The 20,935-nt window shown below is 43.6% G+C and overlaps 1 protein-coding gene across 2 annotated transcripts in view; it reads right to left on the bottom strand.

Moving 5' to 3' along the window:
- Positions 1-20,357, bottom strand: part of abcb6a (ATP binding cassette subfamily B member 6 (LAN blood group) a) — a 226,443-nt gene extending 206,086 nt beyond the window's left edge. Inside the window, exons 1-3 of one of the 2 annotated variants that reach the window (XM_068034765.1) lie at positions 20,336-20,357; positions 11,701-12,232; positions 4,941-5,078 (exon numbers count right to left, since the gene is read on the bottom strand). In XM_068034765.1, coding sequence (XP_067890866.1) covers positions 4,941-5,078; positions 11,701-12,216 — 654 coding nt within the window. In that variant the 5' untranslated portion in view covers positions 12,217-12,232; positions 20,336-20,357. Of the gene's footprint in view, positions 1-4,940; positions 5,079-11,700; positions 12,233-19,605; positions 19,742-20,335 lie in introns of those variants that run through there. The other variant, XM_068034764.1, reaches the window with a different exon arrangement.
- Between the last annotated feature and the right edge of the window lie 578 nt (positions 20,358-20,935).

Here is a 20,935-nt window from a genome sequence, read left to right as displayed (position 1 = left end):
ATCATGTATGCACCTGCCATCATCTTTACAGTGGCGGGTTGCGTGGCATGTCGGTGTCCCCTCTTGGAGAGACGGAACACTTCAATATAATATTTAAATCAGGCTTTCACAGTGCAATTGCAAACCTGATTTAAATTTAACAGTTGCCAGCCTGGTTTCTAGAGTTTGGGAAACCCAGCAGCAAAATGGAGATGGAAGCAGCCATTTGCAAAAGCCAAGTGCTTTTCCAACACTGCTTGAAAGCCAAGACACTTCGCCCACCCTTCAAGGAACCCTTCTGCCAAACACAGCCTCTTGGTGTCACAACCTGCGACATCACCACCACTGACCCCCACCCTCCCGCCCAACCCCCAAATCGGAGCATGCTCGAAGAACAAGATATTCTACCAATGCACTGGCCAACATTCCTCATTCAACAAAAACCCCAAAAGACAATCATCGATCATTCATTTCAATATTTTTGGGACTTTGCTGTCCGCAAAATAGATGCTGTTTTTTAAAAAACTAGTTTGTGGGATATTGGCATCACTGGCAACACAAGCATTCCATTGCCCATAGCTATAAAACCCTTGAGAAGATGGTGGTGAGCTGCCTTATTGAACTGCTACAGTCCATCTGTGCGGATACACCCGCAGTGCTGTTAGGAAGGGAGTTCCAGGTTTTTGACCCAGAAAAAGTGAAGGAATGACGATATAGTTCCAAGTCAGGATGGCGTGTGATTGGCAGGGGAACTTGCAGGTGGTGGTGTTCCCATACATCTGCTGCCCTTGTTCTGCTAGGTGGCAGAGGTACGGGTATGGAAGGTGCAGCTGAAGAGGCCTTGGCAAGTTGCTGCAGTGCATCTTGTAGATGGTACACACTACAGCCAGGGGCGGTTTTGTTCTGGATGGTCCTGAGCTTCTTGAGTGTTGTTGCAGCTGTACTCACCCAGGCAAATTCCACCACTCTCCTACTTGTGCCTTTGTAGATGATGGAAAGGCTTTGAGGAGTCAGGAGGTGAGTTACTCCCTGCGGGATACCCAGCCTTGGAACTGCTCTTATAGCCACAGTACCTACGTAGCCGTTCCAGTTATGTTTATGGTTAATGGTGAGCCCCAGGATTCAGCAATAGTAATGCCATTGAATCTCAAAGAGAGGTGATTAAATTCTCTCTTGTTGGAGATGTTCATTACCTGACACTTGTGTGGCATGAATGCTTGCCTACAAAACAACAATGAATACTCTTCAAAGTAATGCATCATCTGTGAAGTCCCTTGGGACATTTTCACGGGACACAATAAGATTGCATATACCATGGCTGCAAAACAAAAGATGATCCCTGCACAGGCAAATATGGTAGTGTAGTGGCGATGTTACTGGGCTATTAGGTGTGGACTAATAATTCAGAGAATGAGAGTTCAAATACCACTGTGATAGTTTGAGAATTTCAATTCAGTTTAAAAATAAATCTGGAAATATCAGTAAAAGGGACTGTGTAGCTGTCTGTCATAAAAACCCAACTGGTTTATTAATGTCCTGTAAAAACGAACTGCATTTCTATAGCTTCTTTTATGATTTCAAGACATTTCAAAACACTTTACCGCCAACAAAGTACTTTCTTTGGTATATTCACTGTCATAATGTAGGAATCGTGGCAGCTAATTTGCACATAGAAAGGTCCCACAAAGAGAAGGGAACCTACCTTACCCGCTCTGACCTATATGTAACTCCAATCTCACACCAACATGGTTGACTCTTAACAGTTCTCTGAAGTGGCCTTGCAAACCAATCAGTTGTGTCAACCCACCAGCAATTCAAGAAGGCCCAGAACTAGGGACAGGCAATATATGCCAGCCTTGCCAGCGATGCCCACATTCCCGAGTACTAATATGATTTTTAAAAATCTTGACAGCTTCAGCAAGGGATGCAGTCAGATGGTAGAATATATGTCATGTTCAGCATTGGGTACCAGCAGACCCATCACTAGCAAAAACTTTATTCATGATCACTTTAACCAAGTATTAGTATAAGATAAAATGTGCCTGATTTGATGCACTTACTCTTCTGGGCAGAAGTTTGGGGATATAGGAACAGGAGGAGGCCATTTAGCTCCTCGAGCCTGTTCCACCATTCACTGAGATCATGGCTGATCTGTGACCTAACTCCATATACCCGCCTTTTCCCCATATCCCTTAATACCTTTGGTTAGCAAAAATTTATCAATCTTAATTTTAAAATTAACAATTGACCCAGTATCAATTGTCATTTGCAGAACAGAGTTCTAAGCTTCTACCACCCTTTGCGTGTAGAAGTGTTTACTAACTTCACCCCTGAAAGGTCCTGCTCTAACTTTTAAGCTACATCTCCCTATCTACCTAATCTGTTCCCCTTAACATCTTGAAAACCTTAATCAAATCACCCCCTTAACCTTCTGAATTCAAGGAATACAACCGTGGTCTGTGTAATCTCTACATGCAATTTAACCCTTGGAGTCCAAGCATCATTCTGGTAAATCTATGCTGTACTCCCTCCAAGACCAATATATCTTTCCTAAAATGTAGTGCCCAGAACTGCTCACTGGACTCCAGGTGAGGTCTAACCAAAGCTTTGTAAAGCTGTAGCATAACTTCTACCCCCTTGCATTCGCGTCTCTGGATCTAAAGGCCAGCGTTCCATTAACCTTTCTGATTGTTTTCTGTACTTGTTCATGACATTTTAATGATCGATGTACCTGGACCCCAAGTACTCTTTGGACTTCCACTGTTTCTATCTTTTCACCATCTAGAAAGGATATCCTTTTTAGGTCCAAAGTCGATGATCTCACTCGCCTACAATGAAATCCTAGTGCCAGAATTTTCCCATTCACTTAATCTATTAATACCTCTCCAATTTTATGCTTCCAACTAGATTGCTTACAATGTTGCCTATCTTTGTGTCATCAGCAAAATTTGATATGTGGCTTTCTATCTCATTGTGTAAGTCATTACTAAACATGGTGAATAGTTGAGGCCCCAACACAGATTCCTGTGGGGACACCACTAGTCGTATCCTGACACTTAGAGTACCTGCCCATTATTCCTACTATCTGTATTCTGCTATTCAGCCAGTTTTCTATGAATCTGACATTGGGAATTGAGCAAGTAATCTAGACTGACACTTGAGTACAATACTGAGGGACTGCTGCAACATTGAGGCAAAAGGGATCAAAGAATATGGGAGAAAAGTGGGAATAGGTTACTGAGTTGGATGATCAGCCATGATCATAATGAATGGCGGAGCAGGCTCGAAGGGCCAAATGGCCTACTCCTGCTCCTATTTTCTATGTTTCTGTGTTTCTATCAGGGATGCCTCCTTCAAATGAAACATTAACCTTAGGATCTATCTGCCTATTCATGTACAGGTAGAAAGCTGTAATGGGCATGTTGGCATTCTGGAAGAATTAAATCACCTGATATGATCCTGTGAATTTTGAGATTTTATTTACCCTTTAAAGGCAGAGTTTTTTTTAAAAACCTTTCTAGTGTACAATGTGCTATTAGAATGATCACTTCTTTGTTAGAGGATGACTTTCCTTGATATTATATAGCCACTTATCACATCTCAGAAACATCTCAAAGCACTCCACATACAAATAATTATTTTGCAGTAACAGGTTATATAAGCAGTCACTTTTCACACATCAAGATCCCACAAATTGCAATGCGATCATTTCTTTTTAACACTTTTGGCCGAGGGAGGGATGTTGGCCAAAACATTGCGAGAAAGGCGGCACAGTGGCGCAGTGGTTAGCACCGCAGCCTCACAGCTCCAGCGACCCGGGTTCAGGTCTGGGTACTGCCTGTGCGGAGTTTGCAAGTTCTCCCTGTGACCGTGTGGGTTTCCGCAGGGTGCTCCAGTTTCCTCACACAGTCATAGACTTGCAGGTTGATAGGTAAATTGGCCATTGTAAATTGCCCCTAGTGTAGGTAGGTGGTAGGAGAATGGTGGGGATGTGGTAGTGAATATGGGATTAATGTAGGACTAGTATAAAATGGGTGATTGTTGGTCGGCACAGACTTGGTGGGCCGAAGGGTCTGTTTCAGTGCTGTAACTCTAAATAAATAAATAAATTCCCGGTTCTTTTTAGTTTTTTTAGTTTAGAGATACAGCACTGAAACAGGCCCTTCGGCCCACCGAGTCTGTGTCGACCATCAACCCCCCATTTCATACTAATCCTACACTAATTCCACATTCCTACCACATACCCACCTGTCCCTATATTTCCCTACCACCTACCTGTACTAGGGGCAATTTATAATGGCCAATTAACCAATTCTTCTTTCAATAATGCCATGGGAACCAGTGAAACAGCAAATTAGACCTTGGTTCGATCTTTTTCTGAGGGACAGCGTCTGTGCTATAATAGTACTCCTCAGTATTGCAAAACAACCATCTCAGAAGCGAAATATTATCAACTGAACTGAGCTGCGAATCATGAAGATTTTTTTTAAAAAGGAAATCACAGGACAAAATAATCATACATGGTTTTGGAATAATTGCACCTAATCTAAGCATTTTGAGCCTTGGTTCATACACTCACCCTAGAGTCAGAAGGTTATGTTTTCAAGTCCAACTCCAGAGATCTGAGCCCAACATCAAGGCTGACATTCCAGTGCAGCACTGAAGGAGCTCTACACTGCCAGAGGTGCCGACTTTCCGATGAGATTGTAAACCAAGGCCCCGCTTACCTTCTTAGATGGATGCAAAAGATCCCATGGCACTACTCAAAGACCAGGGGAGTTCTCCTCATAACCCAGCCAATATATATCCCCCAACCAGCACCTAAAAAAGTTATTCGTTTAATTATCTCAATGATGTTGCTGGGGCCTTGCTTTGCGCAAATTGGCTGCCACATCTTGAGATCACAAAACATGTTATATAAATCCAAGTTTTTTTTTTAGTACTGTTTTTGTTCCACGTACCTCGCTGTATTCAACATCTCGTTCATCCTCATTAATCAAGAGCATATAAGGCCTGCGAGGCAAACCTGGTGCTTTCAGCCCAAGGACAAAGAGCAGAAATGTACAGATGTATCGGACTATCCACAGACCAAAGTGTACCTGGGAGACATAAATAAATGTCCAGCCGTTAATAGAGATGGAATAAGAACATATAATGTTTGAAACACATAACAGGGTCAGCAGCATCTGCAAAGGGCAGACTAACAAAGCAGTTAATAAAGCATACGGGATCCTGGGCTTTATAAATAGAGGCAAAGAGTACAAAAGCCAGGAAGTTATGCTAAACCTATATAAAACACTAGTTCAGCCCCAGTTACAGTATTGTGTTCAAACCACACTTGAGGAAGGACGTGAAGACTTTGGAGAGGATACAGAAGAGATTTACGACAATGGTTCCACGGGTAAGGGATTACGATTGCGTGGAAAGACTGGACAAGCTGGGGTTATTCTCCTTGCAGCAGAGAAGGCGACCAGGAGAATTGGGAGAGGTGTTTAAAATCATGAAATGTTTAGGTAGAGTAAATAAAGAGAAACTGTTTCCAATGGCTGAAGGGTTAATAACCAGATACCACAGATTAAAAGCAAAAGAACAAGACGTGACATTTTTATGCAACTCATGGTTAGGATCTGGAATGTGCTGCCTGATTGGGTGGTGGATACAGATTCAATAGGATCTTTCAAAAAGGGAATTGGATAAATACTTGGAATTGAAAAAATTGCAGAGATATTGGGAAAGTGCAGAGGAGTGAGACTAACTCAGTTGACCTTCAAAAGAACCAGCGCAGACTCAATGGCCAAAATGGCCTCCTTCTGTGCTGTACTATTCTATGAAACAAAATAGGATTCATGCTTCAGATACATGCCCTTCCTCAGAACTTCCATCTAAGAGGTTCCCTTCTCCGATTATTACATATAATATTACATATATGGTTCACACAAGAGCTTTAAACAGTTCCGAAGAAGGGTCACTGACCCGAAACGTTAACTCTGCTTCTCTTTTCACAGATGCTGCCAGACCTGCTGAGTGGTTCCAGCATTTCTTGTTTTTATTGCAGTAAGGTGCTGGTTGGGTTTTTATAGGATGTTATCATATCATTGCAGTAACAACTTTGATCATAACTCACTGTGTAAAAACAATTCTCCTTACCTACCCTCTGGTACTTTTTAAATCCGTGTCCTCTGGTGTGGTCCCGGAGTACTGGAGAACTGCTAACATTTTACTTCTGTTTAAAAAGGGAGCGAGGCACAGACTGAATAATTACAGGTCAGTCAGTCTAACCTCAGTAGTGGGCAAATTATTGGAATCTATTCCAAGAGACAGGACAAACTGTCACTTAGAAAGGCACAGATTAATCAAGGATAGTCAGCATGGATTTAGTTTAGAGATACAGCACTGAAACAGGCCCTTCGGCCCACCGGGTCTGCGCCGACCATCAGCCACCCATTTATACTAATCCTACACTAATCCCATATTCCTACCACATCCCCACCTGTCCCTATATTTCCCGACCACCTACCTATACTAGGGGCAATTTATAATGGCCAATTTACCTACCAACCTGCAAGTCTTTTGGCTTGTGGGAGGCAACTGGAGCACCCGGAGAAAACCCACGCAGACACAGGGAGAACTTGCAAACTCCACACAGGCAGTACCCAGAATTGAACCCGGGTCGCTGGAGCTGTGAGGCTGCGGTGCTAACCACTGCGCCACTGTGCCGCCCTTTTGTTAAGGGAAGATATTGTTTGACCAACTTGATCGAATTTTTTGAAGAAGTAACAAGGAAGATAGATGAGGGTAGTGCAGTTGATGTGGTCTACATGGATTTTAGCAAGGCTTTTCACAAGGTCCCACATGACAGACTGGTTAAAAAAATAAAACCACCATGGGATCCAAAGAAATGCAGCAAGGTGGATACAAAATTGGCTCAGTGGCAGGAAACAAAGGGTAATTGTTGACGGGTGTTTTTGCGACTAGAGGGCTGTGTGGCAGGGCTCAGTTCTGGGTCCCCTGCATTTTGTGGTATATATTAACGACTTGGACGCAAATGTAGGAGGCATGTTGAAGAAGTTTGCAGACGACACAAAGATTTGCAGTGAGGTAGATAGCGAGCAGGATAGCTGTAGGCTGCAGGAAGATATTGATGGTCTGGTCGGAAAAGTGGAAAATGGAATTCAACTTGGAGAAGTGCAAGGTAATGCATTTGGAGAGGTCAAACAAAGCAAAGGAATACACGATTAATGGGAAAATACTGGTTGAGGGAAGGGCAGCATTGGCAGCTCAATATTCCAGGGTATAGAATCTTCAGGCATGACAGGGGAGGGGTAAAAGAGGAGGTGGCATTGTACTGTTGATAAAGGAGTCAATTACTGCAATAAGGAGGGATATCTTGGAAGGTTCCTCAAATGAGGCCATATGGGTAGAACATAAAAACAAAAAGGGGGCAATCGCTTGGCTGGGAGTGTACTACAGGGGAAAGATAGAGGAGCAGATATGTAGGCAAATCTCAGAGAGGTGTAAAAATAATACGGTAATAATAGTAGGGGATTTTCAACTTCCCCAATATCAACTGGGATAGTCTTAGTGCAAAAGGCTTAAAAGGGGTGGAATTCTTAAAGTGCATACAGGAGAGCTTTTTGAGCCAGTACGTAGAAAGTCCGACAAGGGAAGGAGCAGTACTGGACCTAATCCTGGGGAATGAAGCCGGATAAGTGTTAGAAGCATCGGGGGGGGGGGGGGGGGGGGGGGGAGCATTTCGGGATGGTGATCATAACTCTGTAAGATGTAAGGTAGTTATGGAAAAGAACAAAGAGGGACCGGAAATAAAAGTACTGAATTGGGGGAAGGCCGATTTCAATATGATAAAACAGGATCTGGCCAAAGTGGACTGGGAGCAGCTACTTGTAGGAAAGTACATCAGACCAGTGGGAGTCATTCAAAAAGGAAATAGGGAGAGTTCAGGGCCAACAAGTTCCCATAAAGGTGAAGGGTAGGACCAACAAGTCCAGGGAACCCTGGTTGTCGAGGGATATAGAGGATTAGATAAGGGAAAAAAAGGAGGCTTATGGGAGATTCAAAGCGCTGAAAACAGTGCAGGCCCTAGAGGAGTATGGAGTGTAGCAGGGTACTTAAAAAAGTAATTAGCAAAGCGAAAAGGGGACATGAAAAAACACTGGCGGGCAAGATAAAGGAAAATCCCAAGGCGCTTTATAAGTATATTAAGGGCAAGAGGATAACCAGGGAAAGAGTAGAGTCCATTAGGGACCAGAGTGGCAGTCTGTGCGTGGAGCCGGAGGACATAGGTGAGGTTTCAAATGATTACTTTTCATCTGTGTTCACTATGGAGGAGAACGATGTAGGTGTAGAGATCAGGGAGGGGGATGTGATATACTTGAACAAATTAGCATTGAAAGGAAGGAAGTATTAGCGGGCTTAAAAGTGGATAAATCCCCAGGCCCAGATGAGATGTATCCCAGGCTGTTACGTGAGGCAAGGGAGGAGATAACAGGGGCTCTCACACAAATTTTCAAATTCTCACTGGCCACAGGAGAGGTACCAGAGGACTGGAGGCCAGTGAATGTGGTGCCATTATTCAAGAAGGGGAGCAGGGATAAATCAGGTAATGACAGGCCAGTGAGTCTAACATCAGTGGTAGGGAAACTATTGGAAAAAATTCTGATGGACAGGATTAATCTCCACTTGGAGAGGCAGGGATTAATCAGGGATAGTCAGCATGGCTTTGTTAGGGGGAGATGGAGTCTAACAAACTTGATTGAATTTTTTGAGGAGGTGACTAGATGTGTAGATGAGGGTAAGGCAGTTGATGTAGCCTACATGGACTTCAGTAAGGCTTTTGAGAAGGTCCCGCATGGGAGATTGGTTAAGAAGGTAAGAGCCCATGGGATCCAGGGCAATTTGGCAAATTGGATCCAAAATTGGCTTAGTGGCAGGAGGCAGAGGGTAAAGGTCGAGGGCTGTTTTTGCAATTGGAAGCCTGTGACCAGTGGTGTACCACAGGGATTGGCGCTGGGACCCTTGCTGTTTGTAGTGTACATTAAAGATTTAGACGTGAATATAGGAGACATGATCAGTAAGATGACACGAAAATTGATGGTGTTGTAAATAGTGAGGAGGAAATCCTTAGATTACAGGAAGATATAGATGGGCTGGTAAAATGGGCGGAGCTGTGGCAAATGGAATTTAATCCTGAAAAGAGTGAGGTGATACATTTTTGAGGACTAACAAGGCAAGGGAATATACAATGGACCCTAGAAAGTACAGAAGGACCTTGGCGTACTTGTCCATGGATCACTGAAGGCAGCAGCACAGGTAGATAAGGTGGGTAGGAAGGCATATGGGATACTTGCCTTTATTAGCCGAGGCATACAATATAACAGCAGGGAGATTATGATGGAGCTGTATAAAACGCGAGTTAGGCCACAGCTGGAGTACTGTGTACAGTTCTGGGAACTACACTATAGGAAGGATGTGATTGCACTGGAGAGGGTGCAGAGGAGATTCACCAGGATGTTGCCTGGGCTGGAGCATTTCAGCTATGAAGAGAGACTGAAAAGGCTCGGGTTGTTTTCCTTGGAGCAGAGAAGGCTGAGTTGGGGGGGGGAGACATGATTGAGGTGTACAAGATTATGAGGAGCATTGACAGGTTAGATAGGAAGAAACATTTTCCCTTAGCGGAGGGGTCTAGAACCAGGGAGCATAGATTTAGGGTAAAGGGCAGGTGGTTTAGAGGGGATTTGAGGAAAAATGTTTTCACCCAGAGGGTGGCTGGCATCTGGAACACACTGCCTGAAGAGCTGGTGGAGGCAGGAACCCTCACAACATTTAAGAAGTATTTAGATGAGCTCTTGAAACGCCATAGCAAACAAGACAACATCACTAAAACATTATCTGGTCAGTGTCTATTTGTTCATTCCTTTATAATGAAGATAGCATTACTCTTGGGCATCTGATAGCTCGCAATTAGGTTCCAGAGTGATCTCACTCCCAGTTATCCATTATATTGGTTGGGAGCTGCAGCTAGCACCAGGAAAAGTAAAATCTTGTGAGCTGAAGACATGCAAGTGAGTGACCTCTGGTAATTCTATTATTCCGCAACTATCTGCTGTAAGCTTTTCCACCAAGTTCATTAATAGAAAGCATCTGCAGCCATTTTATAATAATTTTTATCCAGTATATATTCAAGGGACTTTTTCTACCTTTGTCATTTGAATAATTTGAGACAGGATGTGTGATCAGTGTAGTGTGCTTGAGAGGAAAAAGGTGACTTTGCACCTGTGGTTCCCAAAGCTCTCCATCACTGGAGGTTTTCCTTGTCTCGTGTCTGGGCCCGTTGTAGACTCATTGCTAGAGCTTGATTGCTATGATTGGTCAACAACTCTATTATTGTTGTATCATGCGACTACCAGGATGTTAGAAGATGAACAAAAGGTACCTCGGTCTTTTCTTGTCTATCAATTCCTATGTTCTTATTTGATTTATTTATTTCACAGCAGTACTTCACTGAAGTGAAAATGGGGGTTGAATATGTAGAAACCAGCTTGGCAGGGGCCAGTTAAAATGCACCAGTTACTTACCCAATCCTATCCCACCCAGACTGGCTGACTGTAATCAGCAAAGACATCCATCAAAGCCAGTGTGGTCCCCTATAAATATGCAGATTGGACTCCGATGACTTGCTGCACCTTCATGCTTACTTTCAGCAACTGGTGCACAAGGACACCCAGGTCTCGTTGCACCTCCCCTTTCCCAATCTACACAGTGGCTAGCACCGCAGCCTCACAGCTCCAGTGACCCGGGTTCAATTCTGGGTACTGCCTGTGTGGAGTTTGCAAGTTCTCCCTGTGTCTGCGTGGGTTTCCTCCGGGTGATCCGGTTTCCTCCCACATGCCAAAGACTTGCTGGTTGATAGGTTAATTGGCCATTATAAATTGCCCCTAGTATAGGTAGGTGGTAGGGAAATATAGGGACAGGTGGGGATGTGGTAGTAATGTGGAATTAGTGTAGGATTAGTATAAAATGGGTGGTTGATGGTCGGCACAGACCCGGTGGGCCGAAGGGCCTGTTTCAGTGCTGTATCTCTAAACTAAACTAAACTAAACATCATGCAGGCTCAATCTGCTGTTTTAACCTCAGGCCTGAGAGTGGAGACAGTGGTGGCTTCCCTGCCAGGACAAACCTGCTGGGACCAGGAGATAGAGGAGGCCCCACAAGGTAAGTTTTTCATTTTTTTTTTAGTAATTTCTTTTTGGGCCATTAGGAGCAGGTAGGCTCCTCCAGGCTCCCTCCCCTACCCTGGACATCCCTTCTCCCCACCTCAACTCAGGATTCCCCTTCTGAAACACTTAGCCGTGCTGTCGCTTGACTTTAATGGCTGGTCAGCTGTTTCCCTGCCTTTCTTGCCATGAAATCAGTAAGTTGCATGTTAATAAGGCCAGTTCTGATGAAAGCTCACAGACCTAAAACATTAACCTCATTTTTCACTCTTCACAGTTGGTGCCTGAGCTGCTAAATATTTTCAGCATTTTCTGTTTTTAATCTCTAAATCAATGAGTTATTCTTCAAAACATACAAAATAAAAATAGCGGATACTTCCAAAAATAAAACAGCCAATCTTGTGTGGGTCTGAGAAGCAACCTTGCTGAGCTCAGCCCTTACAAACCAGATCCACCTTTTGCTCTATACTGTGGTATTCTCAGGACCTACCTTGTGATCAGTGCTGTCCAGTGACCACCACCACAAAGGACTTTTCCACGATACAAATGCCAGATTCTCAGCTGCAAAGGCCAGAGCCCAGAAGAGTAGTAGAATGGTACTGTGACCACGTGTCCTGTCCCGCACCAACACCCTGGTGCGTTCCAGGTGCAGCAAAATGATGGTACATGTCCACCCAACCACAGATAGGCATGAGTAGACAATCATGTATCCATACACTGTTCCTAAAGCAAAGGACTGCCATAGGATATAGATTCCAAACTGCAGTAGCAGGACCACCGATAGGAACAATTGCAGTAGGAAGAGACGAGAGCGAGGTACATACTTTGACTCCATTGTAGTGCCATACATATTGTAACAAGCACACTGCAATGCACCAAAGAGGAAGATGATGCTTAAGAGTACTGTTGAAATTAGGGTGAAATAAAAACATGGGAAAAGTCCTTGTTGTATCCATACTTCTGACAAGGATGCATTGCCTTCACAGAAACCTTCAAGAACGGCCATTGTATTGGACAATCAGCTGTAAAACATAAGAATAAATTGAGTGCATAGGAGACCAATTGCAACAACTAATAGAAACAGTTGTGCATTTAGCACAACTCAACACGTACATATCTGTAAGTAAATATATTTTTCTCTCTTGCTAGCACGCGACTATTTCTCCATGGCAAGAGCAATAAGCCTGGATGCAGGCTTGTTGCATGAGTCAAAGATCTGAAAGTGAAGAATTTTAGGAAATGGCAACAGGAGTAGGCCAAATGCCTCTCAAGCCTGTTCTAACATTCAGTAATATCATGGCTGATCTTCTGCACTAACTCCAATTTCCCTCTCCCCATATCCCTCGATTCCCTTAGTGCCCAAATATCGATCGATCTCAGTCTTCAATATACTCACAGATTGAGCACCCTCAGCCCTCTGTGGTAGAGAATTCCAAAGATTCACAACCCTCTGATTGAAGAAATTTCTCTGCATCTCAGTTCTAAATAGCCAACCCCTTATCCTGAGACTATGACCCTTAGTTCTAGGTTCTCCAGCCAAGGGAAACATCCTCTCCACATCTACCCTGTCAAGCTCGAAGAATTTTCTGCATCTCAATGAGATAACCTCTCATTCTTCTAAACTCCAGAGAATATAGGCCCTTTCTACTTAATCTCTCCACGTGGGGCAGTATCGTCATCCCAGGAATCAAATCATTGAATGTTCGTTGCACGCCCTCAAAGGCAAGTATATCCTTCCTTTGGTAAGGAGACCAAAGCTGTACACAGTACTCCAGGGGTCACCAAAGCCCTACATAAATGCAGTCATACTGCAACCACCTTCCCAATTGCTTGATGTATCATGTTAACTTTGTGATTCATGTACAAGGAAACCCAAATCCCTCCAAATCCCAAAATTTACTAGTCTCTCACCTTTTTAAAAAAATTCTGCTTTTCCATTCTTCCTACCAAAGTGGATAATTTTACACATCCCCACATCATACTCCACCTGCCACCTTCTTGCCCTATCACTTAACAGCCCTATAACCCTTTGCAGCCTCTTTTTAGCTTACTTTCCCACCTACATACTCATGTAAAAGTCAATCTTCTCTAAAAGTAGACCAATGACTTTAGGGCACAATATCTTGAATTTTTACTACATCTCATGTAAAAGCCGACCTTAACTTTCAGAGCGCAGACAAAACATACTAATCTAAATACCTGAACGTTCAGCTAGCACCCCTGCATATTTTCAATATGGCGCCAAGGAAGAACAACAAATACACCGCAGTTTAAACTAAAAGTTGTTGCACGTGCAGAGAAGGCAAATAATTGTGCAGCAGCATCAGAATTTAAAGTATCAGAGAAGAATGTCAGAGATTGGAGAAAGCTTCGCACGCAGCTCATGAAGATGCCAAAGAATAAAAGTTGCAGAATGGGTCAGTGAACGTCACCAGAATCGATACATAGTTTCCTGCACATCCATTAGACCCACGCCCTGAAAGAAGGAAAGAAAGAAGGCATAGCAGATTTCAAGGCTAGTGCTGGATGGTGTACCAGGTTCATGCAGAGACATGATTTTGTACTTCACCACAAGACTAAGATTTCAGTGTCTACCTGCTGAACTTGACAACAAGATCACCGAATTACACTCAGACATTGACAGAAGAAAGGCTAGTTTGGCAACATGGACGAAACTCGCATGAATTTTGATATGCTGGCAAATCAAACAGAGGACAAAATTGGAGAAAAAAATAGTACGTTAAGGCGGCTGGCCTGAGAGACTAGATTCACTGTCGTGTATCCAATGGGACAAAGCTCAAAGAGTCATAGAGCTAAAGTCAATGGTGATATTTAAGAGGAAAACCATTCCCAAACAGAAATTTCCAAGAGGCATTGTTATCCATGTTGATGAAAAAGGATGGATGGATGGATGAAGATGGGTGCAAATTATGGCTTAGGAAAGTGTGAATCCTCAATCCATGTTAACATTACCCCAATCCCATGAGCCCTTATCTTGTGCAACAACCTTTCATGTGGCACCTTCTGAAAATCACAACATACAACATCCAGTGGTTCTCCCTTATCTACCCTGATAATTATACTCTCAAAAACCTCTACAGGATTTGTCAAACTGTTTCCCTTTCATAAAACCATGTTGACTCTGCCTAATGATAGTGATTTTCTAAGTGTCCAAAAACTATGGCCTTAATAATCGTTGTCAGCGTTTTCTCCAACAGCTGATGTCAGGCTGACTGGCCTTTAATTACCTGTTTTCTCTCTCCCTCCTTTCTTGAATAGCTGGGTTACATCTGCTATCTCCTAATCCACAAGGCATGTTTTAGAATCCAGGAAAATTCTGGGAAATCGAAATCAATGAACCCACTATCTCTGCAGCCACCTTTTTTCAAACCCCAATATGTAGGCTGTCAGGTCTGGGGATGTGTTAGCTTTTAGTCCTGGAAACATGGAAAATTTACAGGATAGGACGAGACTATTCGGCTCATCGTGTCTGTTCTGACTGAAAAAAGCTATTCAGCCTAATTCCACTTTCCAATTCTTGATCCAAAGCCTTTAGGTTACAGCACTTCAAGTGCATGTCCAAGTATTTTTCTAAATGTGACGAGGGTTTCTGCCTCCCACCCTTTCAGGCAGCGAGTTCCAACCATTTTTCCTCAACTCTCCTCTAACCCACCTGCCAATTACTTTCAATCTATGCCCCCTAATTATTGATTTTTTTAAAAATTCATTCATGGGATGTGGACGTCACTGGCCAGGCCAGCATTTATTGCCCATCCCTAATTGCCCTTGAGAAGGTGGTGGTGAGCTGCCTTCTTGAATCGCTGCAGTTCACGTGAGGTAGGAAGGGAGTTCCAGGATTTTAACCCAGCGCTTTGTCATTTTGACAATTTCCAGTTGCCTGGTCCTAACTGTCTCCTCTTCACTATTGTTGTCCAATCTCTCTACACCTCCATCCCCCACCAAGATGGTCTGAGGGCTCTCCACTTCTTCCTTGAACAGAGGCCCAACCAGTCACCATCCACCACCACCGTCCTCCGCCTGGCTGAACTTGTTCTCACATTGAACAACTTCTCCTTCAACTCCACTCACTTCCTTCAAGTAAAAGGTGTTGCTATGGGTACCCGCATGGGTCCTAGTTATGCCTGTCTTTTTGTGGGATATGACGAACATTCCTTGTTGCAGTCCTACTCAGGTCCCCTCCCCCAAATCTTTTTCCAGTACATTGATGACTGTATTGGTGCCGTTTCCTGCTCCTGCCCAAGCTGGAAAACTTTATCAACTTTGCTTCCAATTTCCAGCCTTCTCTCACCTTTACATGCTCCATCTCCGACACTTCCCTTCCCTTCCTCGACTTCTCTGGCTCCATCTCTGGGGATAGGCTGTCTACTAATATTCATTATAAGCCCACCGACTCCCACAGCTACCTTGACTAGACTTCTTCACACACTGCCTCCTGTGAGGACTGCATTCCATTTTCCCAATTTCTCCAACTCGACGCATCTGCTCTGATGATGCAACCTACCATTACAGTGTTTCTGATAAGTCTTCCTTCTTTCTCAACCGAGGATTCCTCCCCCCACTGTGGTTGACAGGGCCCTCAACCGTGTCCTGCCCATTTCTCGCACCTCTACCCTCACTCCCAGAACTGCGACAGGGTTCCCCTTGTCCTCACTTTCCACCCCACCAGCCTCCACATCCAAAGGATTATCCTCCGCCATTTCCGCCACCCCCTGCATGATGCCACTACCAAACGCATCTTCCCCTCCCCTGTCTGCATTCCGAAGGGATCGTTCCCTCCGCGACACCCTGGTCTACTCCTCCATTACCCCCACCATCTCGTCCCCTTTCCACGGCACCTTCCCTGCAATCGCAGGTGGTGTAATACCTGCCCATTTACCTCCACTTTCCTCACTATTCCAGGCCCCAAACACTCCTTTCAGGTGAAGCAGTGATTTACTTGTACTTCTTTCAATTTAGTATACTGTATTCGCTGCTCACAATGTGGTCTCCTCTACTTTGGGGAGACCAAACGCAGACTGGGTGACCGCTTTGCGGAACACCTGCGCTCAGTCCAAAAGCATGACCCCGAGCCTCTGGTTGCTGTCCATTTCAACAACCCCCCCCCCCCCCCCCCCATTGAGTTCAATAATTTCAGAGCATGATGGGGCCCCCCTTTTTATTTTGAGTTATGTTTTATTTATTTTTTTATGTGTTTATTTTATTTTAGTCTGTTTCTACTGTGTCTACCCACTGTTTTTTATCATGTTTGTGCTTGGGGCCAGGCTGTTCAGTTTTCTGTCAATTAACACCCTCTCTGTACTAACGCTTTGTCTTTCACCACACCATTAACATAGGGGGGATATGCGTGGAAAGTTCTTTACGCAGAGGGTGGTGGGTGCCTGCAACGCGTTGCCTCTGGAGGTGGTAGATGCGGGCACGATGGCGTCTTTTAAGATGTATCTAGACAGATACATGAATGGGCAGGAAGAAAAGAGATACAGACCCTTAGAAAATAGGCGACATGTTTAGATAGAGGATCTGGATCGGCGCAGGCTTGGAGGGCCGAAGGGCCTGTTCCTGTGCTGTAATTTTCTTTGTTCTTTGTTCTTTTTATACCGTTTGCCTTTGCTCCATGACCTTCTGGTCAGTTATTCTCTGTGACCTTGTCCTATCAACACCTTCTCTTTTGTTATCTCTTTCCCCACCCCCGCTTTACTTGCTTAAAACCTTTTACATTTCTGGCTCTGCCAGTTCTGATGAAGGGCCACTGTCCTGAAATGTTGACTCTGCTTCTCTCTCCACAGATGCTGCCAGACCTGCTGAGTATTTCCAGCATTTCTTGTTTTTATTTATAATAGAAAAGTTACTCTTGTATAATCTCTCTTTGGCAGCTGCAACCAGCACTGAAGTAAGGATGCTCAGTCTGCTGTTTCAGATAAAGGCAGAGGAGCTCTTGCAAGCAGCTTAGACACCAGGAAATGAGGCAACAATGAAAAGGAGAGGGTCAGAAAGAACAGAAAGGCCAGGAGGGCAGACGATTGAGCTGAAAAACATAAGCAGAGAGGGGCAAACAACAATTTTCAGCCTGGGTTACAGGACAGCATTAAAATATGCAGTAAGACCAACAGTCTCGAAGCCCCAATAGGACATTGCAGCATTTATTTGGTGCTTTGACACTGCACACTTGGATGTCAATATACTTGGTGAAATTACACACTTGGTACTTTGACACTATACAACACTGCACACTTGATATTTTGAATCATACTATAGTTCAGCACAGAAGGAGGCTATTGAGGCTGAAACAGCTCTTTTGAAGAGCAATCAAGTTAGTTCCACTCCCCCACTCTTGCCCCATATCCCTGATTTTTTTTCTCCTTCAATTATTTATCCAATTCCCTTCTGAAGGCTACTATTGAATCTGTATCCATCACATCAGGGCGGCACAGTGGCGCAGTGGTTAGCACCACAGCCTCACAGCTCCAGCGACCTGGGTTCGATTCTGGGTACTGCCTGTGCGGAGTTTGCAAGTTCTCCCTGTGACCGCGTGGGTTTCTGCCGGGTGCTTCCGGTTTCCTCCCACAGCCAAAGACTTGCAGGTTAATAGGAAAATTTGCCATTGTAAATTGCCCCTAGTGTAGGTAGGTGGTAGGAGAATGGTGGGATGTGGTAGGGAATATGGAATTTATGTAGGATTAGTATAAGTGGGTGGTTATTGGTTGGCACAGACTCGGTGGGCTGAAGGACCTGTTTCAGTGCTGTATCACTCTATGACCCTATCAAGTAATGCATTCCAAATCCTTAACCAGTCATAGTGTAAAACATTTTTTCATTATGCCACCTGTTGATTCTTTTGCCGGTCACCTTGAATCTGTGCCTTCCTTGTCTACAACAGTCCAGGGAGCTGTAACCTCTTTTTGGCAGCAATTTGTATCCAGTTATTTGTAGGTCTGAACAAGCAGAACCAACTGTTCTTAATTCATCACAATTTGCACTAAACTGACAATCTTACTCAGACAAATCTCCAGTGCAGGATTGGAGGTTAGCCTTAAACTGCATTGGGGTTGTTTATAAGCAACTTTACCTTCTATCTAACCTCTGCTGTGTCTGATGTACTCATCCTCCCCTGGGCCCTGAGGAACCCATTTAATCACAAAGAATAGCTACATTATCCTCCAAAGTGCAGCCACTTTTACAAACTATTTATATGACAGATGCTATCTCAAGAAATTTTTTCCCCCAAAATATACATTATTCATAAAAAGTACATTACATAAAACTTCAAATTTGACATTATATGAAGTGCAATACAGATCAGTTTCTTTCAATACAGTACGAGATGCCTCACTACACTTACTATTACAAGTTATATTTACAATGTACATTTACATTTCATGTTAAACATTCTCTGGTGCATACAGCCAAGGGATTTTACAGGGGTTCCAGCCCCTTGGTGTACTATGGCAGAAGAGCATTACACAGTGGTCTTTCCCCATTCAGCCTTTGCAGTAGCTGTCCCAAGCTTTAGTTCGTCCTTCAGCACGTAGTCCTAAACCTCAGAATGTGCCAGTCTACAACACTCGGTTGTCAACAGCTTTTTGCACAGGAAGACCAGCAAGTTTCAGGCAGACCAAAGTGAGTCTTTCACTGAGTTGATGGTCCTTCAGCAGCAGTTGATGGTTATCTTGGCATGTGTCCTTGGGATCAGCCGGTAGAACACGGAATGCTGCATTACACAGCTGCTCAGAATGAACCTCAACAAAATCCAATGCATCTCTTTCTAGACCTGCTTTGCGAAGGCACATCCCATGAATGAATCAAAAAAAAAACTCCCAGTTGTCCTACCTGTGGGGCTCATTGATGTTCCAGCATGGAAGATCAACAACTTTAACACTAATTGGCTTCTGTCAGACCATAATGCTTAGTCAGATATCTAAACTTTGCAGTTACAATAAAATATTACTTCTCCACTGCAGAATATAAGCAGATCAGCATAAAACAGTACGACTGCTTCACTAGACCAAACTGTAGAGCTGAAATCTTCGTATTTTACTAAAATACATATCAGATCTCTCCCTGGATCAAACGAAAATGTTTGTACTGCTTAAATGTGAAGGCATCGGGAGCATGGGGAAACATAATATGTAACACAGTAAACGCTGTACTGTCAGAAGGGCTACATTGCCGGAGGGTCGTACTGAGCTACATTATGCACTGTCACTTTATATCGGCTGAGCCAAACATGGACGACACTGCTTTAAACCGACTTTTACTGTGCTTATTGCAGGAGCTGCAAGTTCCAATTCGACCCTCTAATTTCACCAAAACGCGTGAATGAAAAACACTTGAGGGAATTATACGCAGATAATAGCTCCTTATACGAACTCTCACCTACCTCTTACACACATCACTCCATCCACTGTATTTTTCTCTCTCTCGCCCTCAAGATTTGGAGAGATAAATGGGCAAACAAGTTAACCAACCACAACGACTCAACTCTGTCCTTGCTGCCCAGCGGACAAAATATGCAACACACCAAATGCAACGCACGCACTGGGTCATAGCGCCCACCAGCAACAGCACGTTCTGTTGCTTTCCAGAGCGTCTGGTTCCAGATTGGCCAAGACAATTCAGGAGCTCTGCTACTAAATAGTATTGTGGGATCTGGATCTTTTACATCTACCTGAGAGGGCAGGCGTTTAACCTCTCATGCAAATGATTGCATCACCGACAGTGTGAGAACTCGAGGACGATTCATGAAGATTGGGAAACTTTTAAAGATCAACAAAGGGTTACTAAAAAAGTAATAAAAAGAGCAAAGGTAAATTATGAAAGAAAACTAGCGCAAAACATAAAAACGGATAGCAAAAGCTTCTATAAGTATATAAAAGGGAAGAGAGTAGCTAAAGTGAACATCAACGCAAGCTCGAGAGACAGCATCTCATCTACCGATTAGGCACACTACAGCCTGCCGGACTGAACATTGAGTTCAATAATTTCAGAGCATGACAGCCCCCCATTTTACTTTCATTTTTAATTATTTTTTCTTTTTTACATTTTTTACAATCTTCCTTTCTTTTTTTTGCATTTATTTCATTTTATCTTAATTTGTTCAGTTTGCTTACCCACTGTTTTTTTTCATGTTTGCACTTGCTGCTGTTCAATCTTCAGTCCGTTAAAACCTTATCTGTACTAATGCTTTGTCTTTCAACACACCATTAACATATTGTTTGCCTTTGTTCCATGACCTTTTGGTCAGCTATGTGGCCTTGTCCAATCTACACCTCCTTTGTTATCTCTTGCCCCACCCCCACCTCACTTGCTTATAACCTGTGCCATTTCTAATATTTGTCAGTTCTGAAGAAGGGTCACTGACCTGAAACGTTAACTCTGCTTCTCTTTCCACAGATGCTGCCAGACCTGCTGAGTGGTTCCAGCATTTCTTGTTTTTATTTCAGATTTCCAGCATCCGCAGTATTTTGCTTTTATTTTGGCTAAAGTGAATGTTGGTCCTTTGGAGGATGAGACGGCAAAGTTAATAGTGGGGAACACAGAAATGGCAGAGACACTAAATCAGCATTTTGCCTCCGTTTTCACAGTGGAGGACACTAGTACCATCCCAACAGTAACAGGAAATGCAGAGGTTATAGAAAGAGAGGAACTTAGAACAATCATCATCACTAGGGAAAAAGTACTGAGCAAACTATTGGGTTTGAAGGCAGACA

This window comes from Heterodontus francisci, chromosome 7 (assembly GCF_036365525.1).
Source record: "Heterodontus francisci isolate sHetFra1 chromosome 7, sHetFra1.hap1, whole genome shotgun sequence".
Taxonomy (NCBI): Eukaryota; Metazoa; Chordata; class Chondrichthyes; order Heterodontiformes; family Heterodontidae; genus Heterodontus; species Heterodontus francisci.
The sequence above is the reverse complement of the archived record's forward strand: the minus strand, read 5'-3'. Positions and strand labels throughout refer to the sequence as shown.